Below are 15,471 nucleotides of genomic sequence, written 5' to 3'. Positions count from 1 at the left end.
AAGATTCCTGTGGTCCCAAAAAATGTACAGAAGACTAATTATACTATAGAGTCACAGTATTCCTTATTCATTTATCTCTTCAGATAGAGAGTGTCCATTCAGTTTTATATCTTCTAATATATCACCACCAAAGCAGCCAATCACAGAATTTGTCTTTTAGCAAAGTCATTAATAATTTATAAGTAACCAAGAGAATCAGTGATGACAAATTGGTATGGGACCAGAGGTTGATCTAAACGCTAGAAACAGGAGTGTTCTTTCTGTAGAAACAGTCTTGAATTTTGACAAACCACAAGAGTCAATGAATTTTAAGAAACACAGCTCCTTCTTCAAACATAATACTCCCAAACTTTATACTGGAAACATTAATAGGAAATATTCAACCTGATCTTGGAAAAGTAAGTTAACAGATTAAAAAGAGCAGTAACTCTTTAGAGCTCCAGAGCTGAAAGTGGGTGTCCACATCACATATATTCAGACATGAGTGGGTTTTTATCACAGACAGAAGGATTTACACCCTTCAGCCAACCCCTTCAGCACATAGTTGTAGCCTGCTCAGCCAACTGGAGCATCAAGTGCTCTTCTGAAAGCACTATGAATAAAGGATACTGCGAACAATCTCCAGATTGTGAAAGGCAGTGGGATTAGTAGCATAGAGAGAAAACTTTTTAAACAACTGTTAGAAAACCCCTGTCAAAAAGAACTCCAGAAACCTCCGTTGATAGAAGTAAAGGAGGGGTTCATTACACAAGTTTGCTTACACTGTATCTGATTTTTTAAAAACTGTTACTAGAATCTAAGAAACGGGAGCCTACAAGGAAGATTCAAACAAAGTCGATCTGAAGCACCACGAGCAGGACTTCCTTGTATTTCTGTGTGAGATGCTGATGACATCTCTATAGAGGGCTGGCTATCTGCCAGAATCACGGTTGTTCCAGAGCACACATGCCTGCCTGAAACCCTAAACCAACAGCAGACAGCTACCTGGAAAGACTAATGCTTAAGGCAAATTTTGCTGTTACAGTGAAGAGAGCTCAATTACTGCCATCATTATCTCCCACAGAGAACACAGCCCCAGAGCAAGAGAGGAGGCCCACAGACAAGACCGAGTATCTTTTAAAAAGCCTTTATTTAAGATTTATTTGAAAGAGAAATGAGGGACTGGGCACATCATAGCAGATAACATGAAGTCTATTTGGCTTTAACTCTTGGCCATATGAAGAATAAAACTTTAATAAAATGTAAGTGAAATGCAATAGTCAGTCATGTCAATAATATGTGTTATGCAAGCTTATCTAAACAGGCTAACTGGTATGAGCTGAGAAGGAAAAATCTAGATAGAAAAAGCTGCGCCTACCAGAAGTCTTGATAAGTAAGGGGGCAATTATAAACATACATACTGAGGCAACATTTTAAAGTGTTTTAGGGGGCTGCTTCTTCCTATTACTAGTTCCAAAGAATCAAAATTATTTCAACTTACCAAAATAATAAAACACAAAAAGTAAAAAAAAAAAGAGATGAACTGTAAAAACTTTTACAGAATAAATTCCTGTAAGTAAAAAAATAATGGCTAATCCTTTGATACTCAATCTGAGGAAAATATCTGGTCTGCATTGTTATACACATTATTTCTCTTCCTCCTCCCATTTTGCCAACAAAAGTTCCAAGTCAACAAACAAAAGAAAATACTTGGTTCCCTAGCAGCTACCTGCTCTCAGACCTGCTCCCTGTCCACCTTTTGTAGAGAAACTACTCTGATGACTATTAGTTCTTCCCAGGACAACTCCAACTCCTCCACAAACAAACTTAAGGACAGAAAAGGACCAACCACAAAACAAGTGTGGCTGTGGTAGGCGCAATTCATTAGGGAAAAAAACAGTGATTACCACAAGATACTTCCTTCGACTATTAACGCCTCTGCTTTCCAACCAAGAGTGCCAAACCACCTGCAGATCCTGGGAAACATACCAGGATTTATTAGAAGGACAATATTTATACAGCTCTCCATTTATATAGAAACTAGCTATACAAAGCATTTCATACGGCTAGAAGTGGTCTGTATCAGTCTTAAATACAGGCTCCTGGAAAAGGAAATGGCAACCCACTCCAGTACTCTTGCCTTGAAAATCCCATGGACGGAGGGGCTTGGTGCAGGCTACTGTCCATGGGGTGGCAAAGAGTTGGGCACGACTGAGCGACTTCACTTTCACTAAACACAGGCTAAAGAACTGTCTCTTCTAAAAATATTAACCCTTAAAAACAACAGAATTATTCTTTAACAGGATGTTATTTTCAATGACTATATTAATTATTCATAAGATTAGCACTGACAAAAATAACTGAACTCTTTGCTTCAAACCTGAGCACATGATGTGTTTTCCATGTTTGACATCTTTTTAAGGCAATGATTAGATGATCGGGTTTGGAAGTATACTGATAAATATCTTATATTTTTTAAATGGATCAGTCATATTTAGGAATAAGAAAATGTTAAATAAAAATAGCACAGTGAAAGGTAGAAAGTTTACAGAAATTACTAGGATTTTTTTTCCTTCTAGCTATTTTTAATTAACTTTTTGGATTCATCATTGCTAACACTATAGTTAGCATCTTCTAACTGCACAGTGTTTCTCAGTATACAGTGATTCATCACTGTAACACTATATATATTAGAAGGAAATGACTGTGTGGTATTATATGCAAGGAAAAAATTAGCAGTTTTATGAACACTTACAATTATTTCCTGTGAAAAGATATGTGAAGGGTGAGAGCACTAAAACATAATTACCACAAATATAGATTCTACTCACCAGTTTGATAGCTACATATTCATTGGTGTAGAGATTTTTACCTAGGGGAAAAGCAGAATGTATATGTTTTAGTGACATTTATTCTGGGAAATGCAAAACAAAATCTTAGCTTACAGGGTCATGAGAAAGGTCACATTCCCAATGCTGTTCACATATATGAAACATGATTTGTAAGTGAAAAGCTAAACAGAGATAATGAGACCCAGCAGGACAAGAACAAAAACAGCTTGAGAATTTGAAAATTTAAGTTAGACATGAGAATCTTATTTTAAAGAAAACAAATCTCTCTCTGTCACATGCACATTTTGTTATTTAGTATTTCCCAACTATTAAGTCACGAGGCAACTCAAGAAGGAGAGTCGCCAGAATTACAAAGATGGAGAGGTTTTAATTCTTGTCACAATAAACACAAACCCTCATATTTCTAACTGACTGATAAATAAGGCTTTTATATTTTTTTGTCATGGTATTTAGTGTCAACCTTAGTTGGCATAAAGGACAGTGTGAAATAAAACCTATTGCAGCCTGACTCTCTCTGTGTAAGACTCATCTGCTGTCTCTTAGTAGAGGATTCTCAAAGCTGTGCTGACCCTTCACCAGCGCTCTAGCTCTACATCTTTACCTGTGCGCAGCCACAGCTCTCCACCCGGACAAGACTGAAACAACTCAAAAGTTCTTCCTGAAGGCTTAACCCGTTTCCCTCTCAACTTCTCTACCTGTAGAAATGGAATCCATATTCTTCTATACTAGATACCTAGAGTCAGAACCTAGGATGAGTATAAGAGCAACAAGCACCAGTTGGTTAAACCCATATTACATGCCGGGTACTTAGCTACCTTCACCTCTACCTTCACTTCAACTCCACTGATCCTTGGAGGCTAATGTGAACTCCTTCTGAGCGCTTCGTATATACCATATAGCTCAGCCACTGCACTGGATTTCACATTGCTTCTTATTTTTGTCCCATCTTAGTCAGCTGGACTACAAATATCTTGAGAGTAGCGATTTTATTTAACGGTTCTGTCACTGTCCTGTGGTGCTAACATCATGTTCTGCGTATTTAGATACTCAAAACCTTGACTAAAAGTTGTAGGTATGTACAATATGACTATTTTTTACGTAATACACAGAGGTAAACGTTCTCTTTATATACATACATAGTTGAATATATGCATAGAAAAGGACACAAAAAGATGTACACTAAGGTATTAAATGACTGTTTCTAATTTTATATAATAGATTATTTTGATAATAAAAACCTTACATTTGGGGAACATAAGGCTGCTTACAATACTGGTTATTTTTAACAAGCTCTAGACAATAGATGGCCTTTTGCAAACTACACTGTTATACTTTTAATACTGTCATCAGTTTTCCCAGCACCTTTATGTGGAGAAGAGTACATGGACTTAGGAGTAATTTTTGTCTGCAAACAACATTAAAGAAGATTCACAGGTTACCATTCAGAGACTATACTCTGGATCCTCACACAAGACCTTGCACATGGGTCAAAGTTTATTAAATAAATCACATAAAGTGATAAGGTTAAAAAGGAAACATGAACAAGTCAGTAGATGACGCAGATGAGGGAGAGTAAAGCATCTGGGCCGTAAGTGGCCCTTGAGGCGTCACTGAGAACAAGCAGGAGAGGATAAAAGGCATTTCTCTAAAACAATACTAACAGTGAGGTGGACAAACGACAGAAAATGCAGAGAACGTGATCAACTGAGTGGGCCAATATGAAAGAAGCCAAGTATACAGGGGAGAATGGTGAGAAACAAAGCCAGAAAAATCCACTACAGACAGAGTGTGAATAACCTGGAAAGCCAGCTTCTTATTCTGAGGTGGGCATACTTTTCCTAAATCCTCATTTTTTTGGAAGATTTGGGGAAAATCTTTTTTTTTTTTTTTTTAAATACTTAAACAAACTTGCTATATTATAGAAATCATGAAGTTTCCTTAAAAAAAAAAAAAAAAGGCAAGAGCTAATAGATCTGCTTATTCCACAGTCTAGGAGGCCTCACCAATCAGTGAGGAATCTTTTCCTCATTTTCCCTGTGTTCAGTTGGGCAGTCCAGTTTTCACAGTTGTTTACTTTCCACAGTGTGACCTTTCCAACTCCTATGAAGGTGGAAAAGAGTAGCTGCCAGGTGAGGCCAGGGAAGGAGGGGATGTGGCGATGCAACTGCTCCATACATGTATGTACGTGTATATACATATGTGTGTGTGTGTGCTCAGTCACTGCAGTCATGTCCGACTCTTTGCGACCCCATGCACTGTAGCCTGCCAGGCTCCTCTGTCCATGGGATTCTCCAGGCAAGAATACTGGAGTGGGTTGCCATTTCCTCCTCCAGCAGATCTTTCCAACCCAGGGATCAAACCTGAGTCTCCTGCATTGCAGGATTCTTTACTGCTGAACCACTGGGGAAGCCCCAAAATACATATGGACTTGCAACTACTCTTCTTGTTTTTAGCTCCTTCTGCATCCCAACTTTCTGAAATTTCCAAATGTCTTCAATTCTTGAACATATCTGGTGTTTATATGTTACAAACTGGCCTACCCTTCAAATCATTCAGCTTTCTCCAGACTGCTAAGTTAGTTACAACTGCTTTCTAGCTTCTACAATTCTGGTACCATTTCTCATCTATTTTTAATCTTCTTTCCCATTTTTTTTGTTGTTGTTGCTGTTCCTTATGGCTTCTATACTTTAAAAAAAATCCCTTTTCTGTGTAAACTGATACAGTCATTATGGAACAGAGTATGGAGATTTCTTTCAAAAACTAGGTATAAAACCACCATACGACCCAGCAATCCCACTTGTAGGCATATACCCAGAGGAAACCAGAACTGAAAAAGACACATGTACCCCAAAGGTCATTGCAGCACTATTTACAATAGCTAGAACACGGAAGCAACCTAGATATCCATTGACAGATGAGTGGATAAAGAAGCTGTGGTATATACATACAATGGACTATTACTCAGCCATAAAATGGAATGCATCTGAGTCAGTTCTAATGAGGTGGATGAACCTAGAGCCTATTATACACAGTGAAGTCAGTCAGAAAGAGAAAAACAAATATTGTGTACTAACGCATATATATGGACTATAGAAAGGTGGTACTTATGAACCTATCTGCAGGGCAGCATTGGAGACAGACACAGAGAACAGACTTACGGACATGGTGGGGGCGGCACGGGGAGGAAGGAGAGGCTGAGATGCATGGAAAGAGTAACAGGAAAACTTACATTACCATATGTAAAACAGACAGCCGATGGGAATTTGCCGAATGACTCAGGGAACTCAAACTGGGGCTCTGGAAGAACCTAGAAGGGTGGGGTTGGGAGGTAGGTAGGGGGGGAAGTTCAAGAGGGAGGGGACATATGTATACCTATGGCTGATTCATGTTGATGTTTGGCAGAAACCAACACAATTCTGTAAAGCAATTATCCTTCCATTAAAAAATAAATAAAAATCCTTTTTCTAAATATACTTTATAAAATTAAGGCAGCACTCAGCTACCTTAAAATAACACATGTATTATAATTACTAATGCATGTATATTTTTACCTCCACTCGGCAGTGAGTTTCCTAAGAACAAGAATATTCCACTCATCTTTTTATCCCTAACAACAAAGATCTGATATATAGTAGGTAAGAGACACTTGCTAAAGTGAACCAAATTGACTTGATATGCAGAAGAGTCTTCTGAGAAAGTTTATTTATATATATATAAAAGCTTGTTTAGAATCAGATTATGGATAATTCTAAATACGAATACAGGAGTTTTGACTTCATTATTTGGCTTGTTGTGAAATCACCAAAAATCTTTGTGCTAAGAGGAAATGTGTAATAGTGAAAGCTATATTTTAAAAATATTAATCTATTAGATAAAAGAGAGAAGAATACCTACAAAGAAAATGAACAGGAAGTTTTTACAGTAGAATACTTAAAGAATGACATTTACCACACAGTATGATTATAAGGATAACAAGAGTTAGAACATATGAAAGTATATTATAAACTGCAAGATGCTAGGTAAACCTAATTTTTATTACTTCTATTATTATTGTAGGTATGATGCAATAATTCCCGGAAGTTTAAAAAATAGGATTTATAATCAAGGTAGCTGAGTGCTTACTTAATTTTATAAAGTATATTTAGAAAAAGGATTTTTATTTATTTTTTTTTTAATGGAAGGATAATTGCTTTACAGAATTGTGCTGGTTTCTGCCAAACATCAACATGACTCAGCCATAGGTATACATATATCCCCTCCCTCTTGAACTCCCCCCTCTACTACCTCCTTAAATGGTTATAAATAACCATTTAAGAAAAAACTAGCAACCTTTGGATTACATATAAACTTGCTGCTGCTGCTGCTAAATCGCTTCAGTATTGTCCGACTCTGTGCGACCCCATAGACGGCAGCCCACCAGGCTCCCCTGTCCCTGGGATTCCCCAGGCAAGAACACTGGAGTGGGTTGCCATTTCCTTCTCCAATGCACGAAAGTGAAAAGTCAAAGTGAAGTCGCTCAGTCGTGTCCAACTCTTAGTGACCCCATGGACTGCAGCCTACCAGGCTCCTCCGTTCATGGATTTTCCAGGCAAGAGTACTGGAGTGGGGTGCCGTTGTCTTCTCTGATATAAACATGAGAGAGAGGGAAAAGAGAAAGGTGAAAGTTGATACTCTAATTAGTGGACAACAGAGAGAAAACCAGGATGGTAAGCAATGTTCATCTCTATCACAGTGCCTTCCTCCAAGTTCTCGTTAAACGCAAAAGAAACAGACAAATCACAAAACACCTCTCAGCTTCAATTTCTGTATCTGTATAAAGGAATATAATCAGAGAAGTACAATAAATGACAGCCTATGTAACACCAAACACGACAGCTGATATATCACAGAATGCTAGTCTTGCTTTTGTTATGTTTTTCTACTTATTCAAACAAAAACAAAAACAAAAAAACCTGGACACATCACCCTCTTACAAAGTGATTATCTTTATTCCTAAGAGGCCCTGGAAGTGACTAGGTAATTCTCCTGAGCTATGCACCATTCAAAAGAATTAGTTTGCCAGGGGCATCATTAAGACCGAAGTGTGTGCATGAGGAGTCGCTTCAGTTTGACTCTTTGTGACCTCAAGGACTGTAGCCTGCCTGGCTCCTCTGTCCATGAGATTCTCCAGGCAAAATTACTGGAGTGGGTTGCTGTGCCCTACTCCACAGAATGTTCCCAAACTATGGATCGAACCCATCCACGTCTCTTGTGTCTCCTGAACTGGCAGGCAGGTTCTTTACCACTAGCACTGCCTGCCTGGGTCATGGGAATTCTCTGGAGGTCTGACGTTTAGGACTTGGTGCTTTCACTGTCATGGCCCAGGTTCAATCCCTGGTCCTCTAACTAAGATCCCGCAAGCCACATGGAGAAGCCAAAAATATAAAAAATAAAAGACTGAAGAGGTCAACACAAAACACAGTCAAGTGGAAGGCTAGACAAACACTAAGCCACTCGATGATATACAAAAATTTTGTCCTGAAAGAATTTAATCACAAAGACTGCTGTTGCTGCTGCTGCTAAGTCGCTTCAGTCGTGTCCGACTCTGTGCGACCCCATAAACAGCAGCCCACCAGGCTCCCCCGTCCCTGGGATTCTCCAGGCAAGAACACTGAAGTGGGTTGCCATTTCCTTCTCCAATGCATGAAAGTGAAAAGTGAAAAGGAAGTCGCTCAGTCATGTCCGACTCTTAGCGACCCTATGGACTGCAGCCCACCAGGCTCCTCCATCCATGGGATTTTCCAGGCAAGAGTACTGGAGTGGGGTGCCATTGCCTTCTCCGAATCACAAAGACAGAGGCTTACAATCCTGCCCACTTAAAACGAATGACTGCTTCAGCTTAAAAAAGTATAAATATATGTAATTATCTACATATCAATACATGAATGATATATGAATAACTGTGAGGTAGGCAGGCGGTTTAATGAACAGAAAAACACCACTGGTGAGATGGCATAATCCCGAGCAGCCAAAGGTTTTAGTGGCTGCACAAAACTCACAACACTTCCCCAGGTCACTTCCTGGTTACGGGTTCTTTTATTGTTAGTGTAAAAGAAACTGCATTACATAGTAGTTTGGGAGCTTTCCATCCAAACTCAGTTCTTTTGAAGCAGCAGTCCTAGATGTGAAGCTACCCGTAAAATCCACTGCATGAAGACTTCCTGTTTCAGTAAGTCACCTACAGAGATAACATTTATCATAAGCTCTGTCAGACACAGCACTTTCAAAGAACCAGCAGGTCTCAGCTCTCAGAGTCACACTGATAAAGGAACATAACAAGCCTGGGTTCCCAGTTTGGTTAGATCTCCAGCTGTCAGATTTTCTTGCCCAAAAGTAAAAGTAGTGCATTTATAAATTATTACCTCGAACTTGTTAAAAAAAAAAAAATCAAGTCAAACGAATTTGAGCTAATTAGTAGTTAAAATAAGAAACCACCTTTGTGTAACTCAGGTTGGTTACCATGTCTGTTTAGGGCAGAAACTGGCCTATAGCCTCCGCCATCCAGATAGCATCACTTTAAACAGGCAGCATGATCAGGGGTAGATGGTAACAAACCCTACAACTTAAAAAAAAAAAAAAAGCCAGAGGTCTTTATTATTTTTACTAATTTAATTCTACTAGTTTATTAAAATATTCTTTGGAAATATTTCCCAATGGTTAGCAGTTAACAGCAATGGTTATTCTTTCTTGTGCCAAGTTTTCTGAAGGGATTACTTGTCAATACCAGCAAGTAGTTTATATAAAAAAAAAACTTATTAAATCTTGCTTAACACCACTAGTAATGGTATAGAGCATGTTTACTATTATGTTTACTATTAATATGTAAGACATGTCTGTTTTAGACAACATTAAAATGTTTTCTAAACTGCAGAATATGATCAATAGAGGAGTGTGAAATAAATAAATTCAGTGCATCCTAACATATTCTTTAAAGAAAAATAGTTTACATCACACTTAGTAAAGTGTATTATTTCATAAACTTTTGCTTCAGACACACAGAAATATTGTGTATATATTAGATCACAATATACGTGTTTTTTAGTGTGAGTTAAAAAATAACAGCCATCAATAAAAACCTTCTGAAAAGCAGCTTCCATTATTCCATTTTGAGATATAAAGGTTAGGTCAGTGACTCAACTAGCTCTTATGGCTTTTCTAAACTATTCAACATGATAGTCTATTCTGATCAATGTTAGAAAAATCCTCAAGAATATTGAGGATTTCCTCAAGAAATTGATAAATGGAGTCAAAGAAGTACCTGTACTCCATCTCAAGAGGGTGAGCCTATAAAGTACTTATAGAGGTTATGCTTTATTAAGCATGTGTGTAAAACTTTCTACATTATAGTGGTGAGGGAAAATAAAAACCAAAAAAAGTGGAATGAATCACTCCAGAAAGCATGATACTCTACTGCAGAAAAATAATGAAGTACTTCAGTTTTTAAAATTTTTATCATGCAAAATCTCAAAGTTATATAATGATTCCCCCATATGACTACACCTAGTTTCAATAATGAAATGATTTTGAAGCAAATCCCAGTTGTTATATTATCTCGTCAGTAAATATTTGATTACAGCTTGCCTACAGACTTGAAATATTCTTTAGAATAGATGGACTACCTGCTATCTGAAAATTTGCAACATAAATGTGAAAAACTAAAAGGCCAAACAGAGACCTGTGGATATTGAGGTTATAGTACCTAGTCAGACATTCAGCCATTCAGGAAGAGAAGTCCAAACGGTCACTGAAGAAACAAAATGGGCTAAAAGTGAAAAAACCACAATAATGAACATAGTTAAAGCAACCGATTCCAGAAGAACTGAAACCATGGATTGTCAATGACTTGAACCTGCAGGCAAAAATGGTCCAATATTTTATTAATATTTTTCTGCCAAGAAGAATACAGACCTCCATTCTAGACGATAATCCAAGTTTTAAGAGGAGAGAAATATATTAATGAAGTTGTGTGAGTAGTAGAGTATTTACATGTAAAATTAGGCACTCAGCTAATGCACAAATTGGAGAAGCCAAAGATCTGAGAACTTCACAAATCCCAGTGATTCACCTATGCCAATTTCTTTCTCACTGTAATGACAGTAATTACATTAATAGGAGCAATGTCAACTGTTTTTTAGGTTTTTTTATGTCTTTCTTTATTATTAACTATTTGGACAATTTTCTGAAGTCTGGTGCCTACTTTTTCGTCTTTGTTTAGGGCCAGTGATTGTGAAGCAGCTCCTCTTGAGGAATAGTGGAAAGCTGTGTGAGGGTCACTAACACATACTGTTAACATCTAAAACCAAATGTAATAACTCTTGTACAATTGATACCCCCTAATTTTTATATTTATTATTTTTAATTGAGGTATAATTTACATGGAGTATGCTAGTGTAAAATGTACAGTTTAGTGAATTTATACATATCCATACATATATCTGGGCTTCCCAGGTGGCACAATGGTAAAGAATCCACCTGCCAATGCAGAAGACCGAGGTTTGTTCCCTGGGTTGGGAATATCCCCTGGAGAAGGAAGTGGCACCCCACTCCAGTAGACCTACCTGGAAAATTCCATGGACAGAGGAGCCTGGCAGGCTACACTCCATGGGGCTGCAAACAGCTGGACACAACTGGGCACGCATATACCTACGTAACCATCCAGTGAGAGAACATTTTCAGCACTCCAGTAGGCTTTCGTGTGCTTCTTCCCAATCAATAATCCTCATTCACTACTACCCAGTTGCAAGAAATTAGTTTTGCCTATTTTGAACATGTATTACTGAAATCATATAGTAACCACTTGTGTCTGTTTTTTCTGAACATTAATTTTAGAGTCATCTATTTGGTTGCATGTATTAACAGCTTGTTCTTTTCCTTTTCTAAAATAATTGGGGGAAGGAGTAGTTCATGTTTATCAGTCTGTATAATGACTTAATGTTCTGTTTGAACATTCTTGAACGTATTTGTCTTGGTATGCATAGATATGCATTTTCTCGGGCATATACCCAGAGTGGAATTTCTGGGTCACAGAGTATGCACATGTAGAAATAACTAAAACGCCCATCATCTGATGAATGCAGTATGTCCATACAATCCATACAATGCACAAAGAAGCGCTCTGCCTCCAATGAAGTGATTCACAAGAAATTACAAGGCTTCTTACATCAGAGGACAGGTCTCGGGACTTCCCTGGTGGTCCAATGGTAAAGAATCCGCCTGCCAATGCAGGGGACACCAGTTTCATCCCTGGTCTGGAGGATACCACATGCCTTGGGGCAACTAAGCCCCTGTATCACAACTACTGAAACCTGCTCGCCTAGAGCCCAGTGCGCCACAAGAGAAGCCACTGTGATGAGCAGCCCTTGAGCCTCCACTGGAGAGGAGCCCCTGCTGGCCACAGCTACAGAAAGCCTGCACGTAGCAACAAAGACCCAGCACAGTCATAAATAAATAAATAGTATTTTTTTAAAGTTACCAAGAAGAAATCTTATAAATTCTCATCAAAAGAAAAATTAATTTTTAATTATCTGTGGTGATGTATGTTAACTAGACTTACTGTGGTGATCATTTTCCAATATATACAAATAAACATTATGTTCTACACCTGAAACTAATATAATATTATATGTCAATTACACCTCAATACAATTTTTGCATAAATATATGATTTTTTTCCTTGATGAATCTACTCAAGATGAATAATAATTATATTACACCACTTCAGCAACACCCTTAGGGGTCAATCAAGTAAACAAGGCTGTTCTGCCCAGACTGCTCTGCTTTGTGACCTTGCTACCTCTCTTGCTATCAGCCTGTCAGTGATCCCTTCTTGATGTATGTAATTCCCTCTTCCTTCTGTGCTTCTACTCTGTGGAAGATTAACAACAACAACAACAAACAAGCAAGCTTGTTGGGAATGCATATAAAATAGAACACAAAGGCTTTAAGACTGAATGTCTGAAGTACGCAACTTTGGGGTACACAGATCCCAAGGTATCTGTTTTGGTTTGTGTGTTAGTCCTCAGCTTTGATGCAGAGAGCTGGTGCTTGTTAAGAAAAATGACACCATGTGCAGCTTTACTACAACATGGATAAAATCTTCAACAAATTAATTTCTAATTCTAATTTACATTAATGTTAACATATTCTACATAGATTTTGTGAAAAAAATGATACATTTAGCCTTCTCTGTTCTGAAATATGAGTATTTTAGAGTAGAATAAAACTGTAGAAAGATAATTAATTTTCACTGATGTGTAAATTTTCTGCCCTACATAAAACTAATGCATCTAGCAAGCTACAGAGGATGATGTATTATATTTCCGATAATAATCTAGTTTCATGAAAATGTTTGTATTATTTACATATAATAAGCTAGAAGTAACCAAAGTCCAGTTATGGGAGTCCACCTGAAAAAGCAGAATAGCCATTAAATTTACAACTATGAAAATCACATAGGAATTTAATAAATTTAAAAAAAAAGCAGAATCTCAAAAGTATATCCAACTTTGTTTACACCAAAGTACATATATGTATGGAGAAGGAAATGGCAATCCACTCCAGTATTCTTGCTTGGAGAATCTCATAGACAGAGGAGGCTGGCAGGCTACAGTCCATGGGGTCGCAAGGGTTGGACACGATTTAGCAACTAAACCACCACCACCACCACCACCACCACATATATGCATATGAGAGAATATGTACATATACACAATTACACATAACTGTGCAAAGAGTTGCTCTAATTTTCTGTGATGTTACAATTCTGTCTACAAAAATAAAACCCAAATAAACAAAATCCAAACAAGCTTCAAGACTGGAATGATCATTAACTTCTTTATAGGCTGGATGCTCAAATCCCAACAATCTAATTATTATTTAGATTCATCCATCTCTGAAGTAGTTTATATCAATAACATAAAGTAGAAAAAGAAGCATAACAACCACACACACACAATACTGTTAACTTTTAGTTTCACAGTACAAGCATCAGCTTAAACTATCTGCAAAAACCTTTTAATCAAAGAAACATTTAGAATTATTTAAATCACAAGGCATTTACTGTTTCAGCTTTCTATCATTCAAACTGGAGAACTCCTGTATTTATCCTTTAGATATCAACACCAGTAGATTAAAATTGATCACTCTGTGTTTTTTTTTTAAACAATACAGAAAAATGATCAGAAGTTCTAATTAATTTATCATCTCTGGTGGGGGTGGAAAACATGACAAGCAATTACTTCCAAGTTTTTCTTTTCTCTTTTATTGCCAACAAGACAAAGTCCAAAATCTGTACTGTAACCCACAGCCAATCAAGATCAGGCTCCCACTGCACCTTATCCAGATAAAAGGCTAAAGGTAGAATAAGGAACACTGTTAATAATATCCTCCACTGTGATTTTATTCTAAATTTCAAAAATATACTTTGCAAAATTAAAATGAAAAATTATTAATCAATTAGCCCATGCTTTCCCTCCTTCAGTTCAGTTCAGCTCAGTCGCTCAGACATGTCCGACTCTTTGCAACCCCATGGACTGCAGAACACCAGGCCTCCCTGTCCATCACCAACTCCCAGAGTTTACCCAAACTCATGTCTATTGAGTTGGTGATGCCATCCAACCATCTCATCCTCTGTCGTCCCCTTTTCCTCCCGCTCTCAATCTTTCCCAGCATCAGGTTCTTTTCAAATGAGTCAGCTCTTTGCATCAGGTGGCCAAAGTACTGGAGCTTCAGCTTCAACATCAGTCCTTCCAATGAGCACCCAGGACTAATCTCCTTTAGGATGGACTGGTTGGATCTCCTTGCAGTCCAAGGGACTCTCAAGAGTCTTCTCCAAAACCACAGTTCAAAAGCACCAATTCTTTGGCATTCAGCTTTCTTTATAGTCCAACTCTCACATCCATACATGACCACAGGAAAAACCATAGCCTTGACTAGACGGACCTTTGTTGGCAAAGTAATGTCTCTGCTTTTTAATAAGCTGTCTATGTTGGTGATAATTTTTCTTCCAAGGAACAAGCATTTTTTAATTTCATGGCTGCAGTCACCATCTGCAGTGATTTTGGAGCCCCCAAAATAAAGTCAGCCACTGTTTCCCCATTGATGTGCCATGAAGTGATGGGACCAGATGCCATGATCTTAAGTTTTCTGAATTTTGAGCTTTAAGCCAACTTTTTCACTCTCCTCTTTCACTTTCATCAAGAGGCTGTTTAGTTCTTCGCTTTCTGCCATAAGGGTGGTGACATCTGCATATCTGAGGTAATTAAATATTTCTCCCGGCAATCTTGACTCCAGCTTGTGCTTCTTCCAGCCCAGCGTTTCTCATGATGTGCTCTGCATATAAGTTAAATGAGCAGGGTGACAATATACAGCCTTGACGTACTCCTTTCCCAATTTGGAGCCGGTCTGTTCTTCCATGTCCAGTTCTGACTGTTGCTTCCTGACCTGCATACAGATTTCTCAAGAGGCAGGTCAGGTGGTCTGGTATTCCCATCTCTTTCAGAATTTTCCACAGTTTGTGGTGATCCACACCAGTCAAAGGCTTTGGCATAGTCAATAAAGCAGAAATAGATGTTTTTCTGGAACTCTCTTGCTTTTTTGATGA

The 15,471-nt window shown here is 38.0% G+C and overlaps 1 protein-coding gene across 9 annotated transcripts in view; it reads right to left on the bottom strand.

Moving 5' to 3' along the window:
• Nucleotides 1-15,471, bottom strand: part of CSNK1G1 (casein kinase 1 gamma 1) — a 155,139-nt gene that overhangs the window by 81,322 nt on the left and 58,346 nt on the right. For 8 of the 9 annotated variants that reach the window (XM_027553772.1, XM_027553767.1, XM_027553766.1 and 5 more), the window contains one exon: nt 2,811-2,851. The exons of the other annotated variant lie outside the window; for it this stretch is intronic. In XM_027553772.1, the coding sequence (XP_027409573.1) occupies nt 2,811-2,851 (41 nt within the window). The remainder of the gene's footprint in view (nt 1-2,810; nt 2,852-15,471) is intronic. 9 annotated transcript variants of the gene reach the window in all.

The sequence above is a fragment of the Bos indicus x Bos taurus genome, chromosome 10, assembly GCF_003369695.1.
Source record: "Bos indicus x Bos taurus breed Angus x Brahman F1 hybrid chromosome 10, Bos_hybrid_MaternalHap_v2.0, whole genome shotgun sequence".
Classification (NCBI taxonomy): domain Eukaryota; kingdom Metazoa; phylum Chordata; class Mammalia; order Artiodactyla; family Bovidae; genus Bos; species Bos indicus x Bos taurus.
The sequence above is the reverse complement of the archived record's forward strand: the minus strand, read 5'-3'. Positions and strand labels throughout refer to the sequence as shown.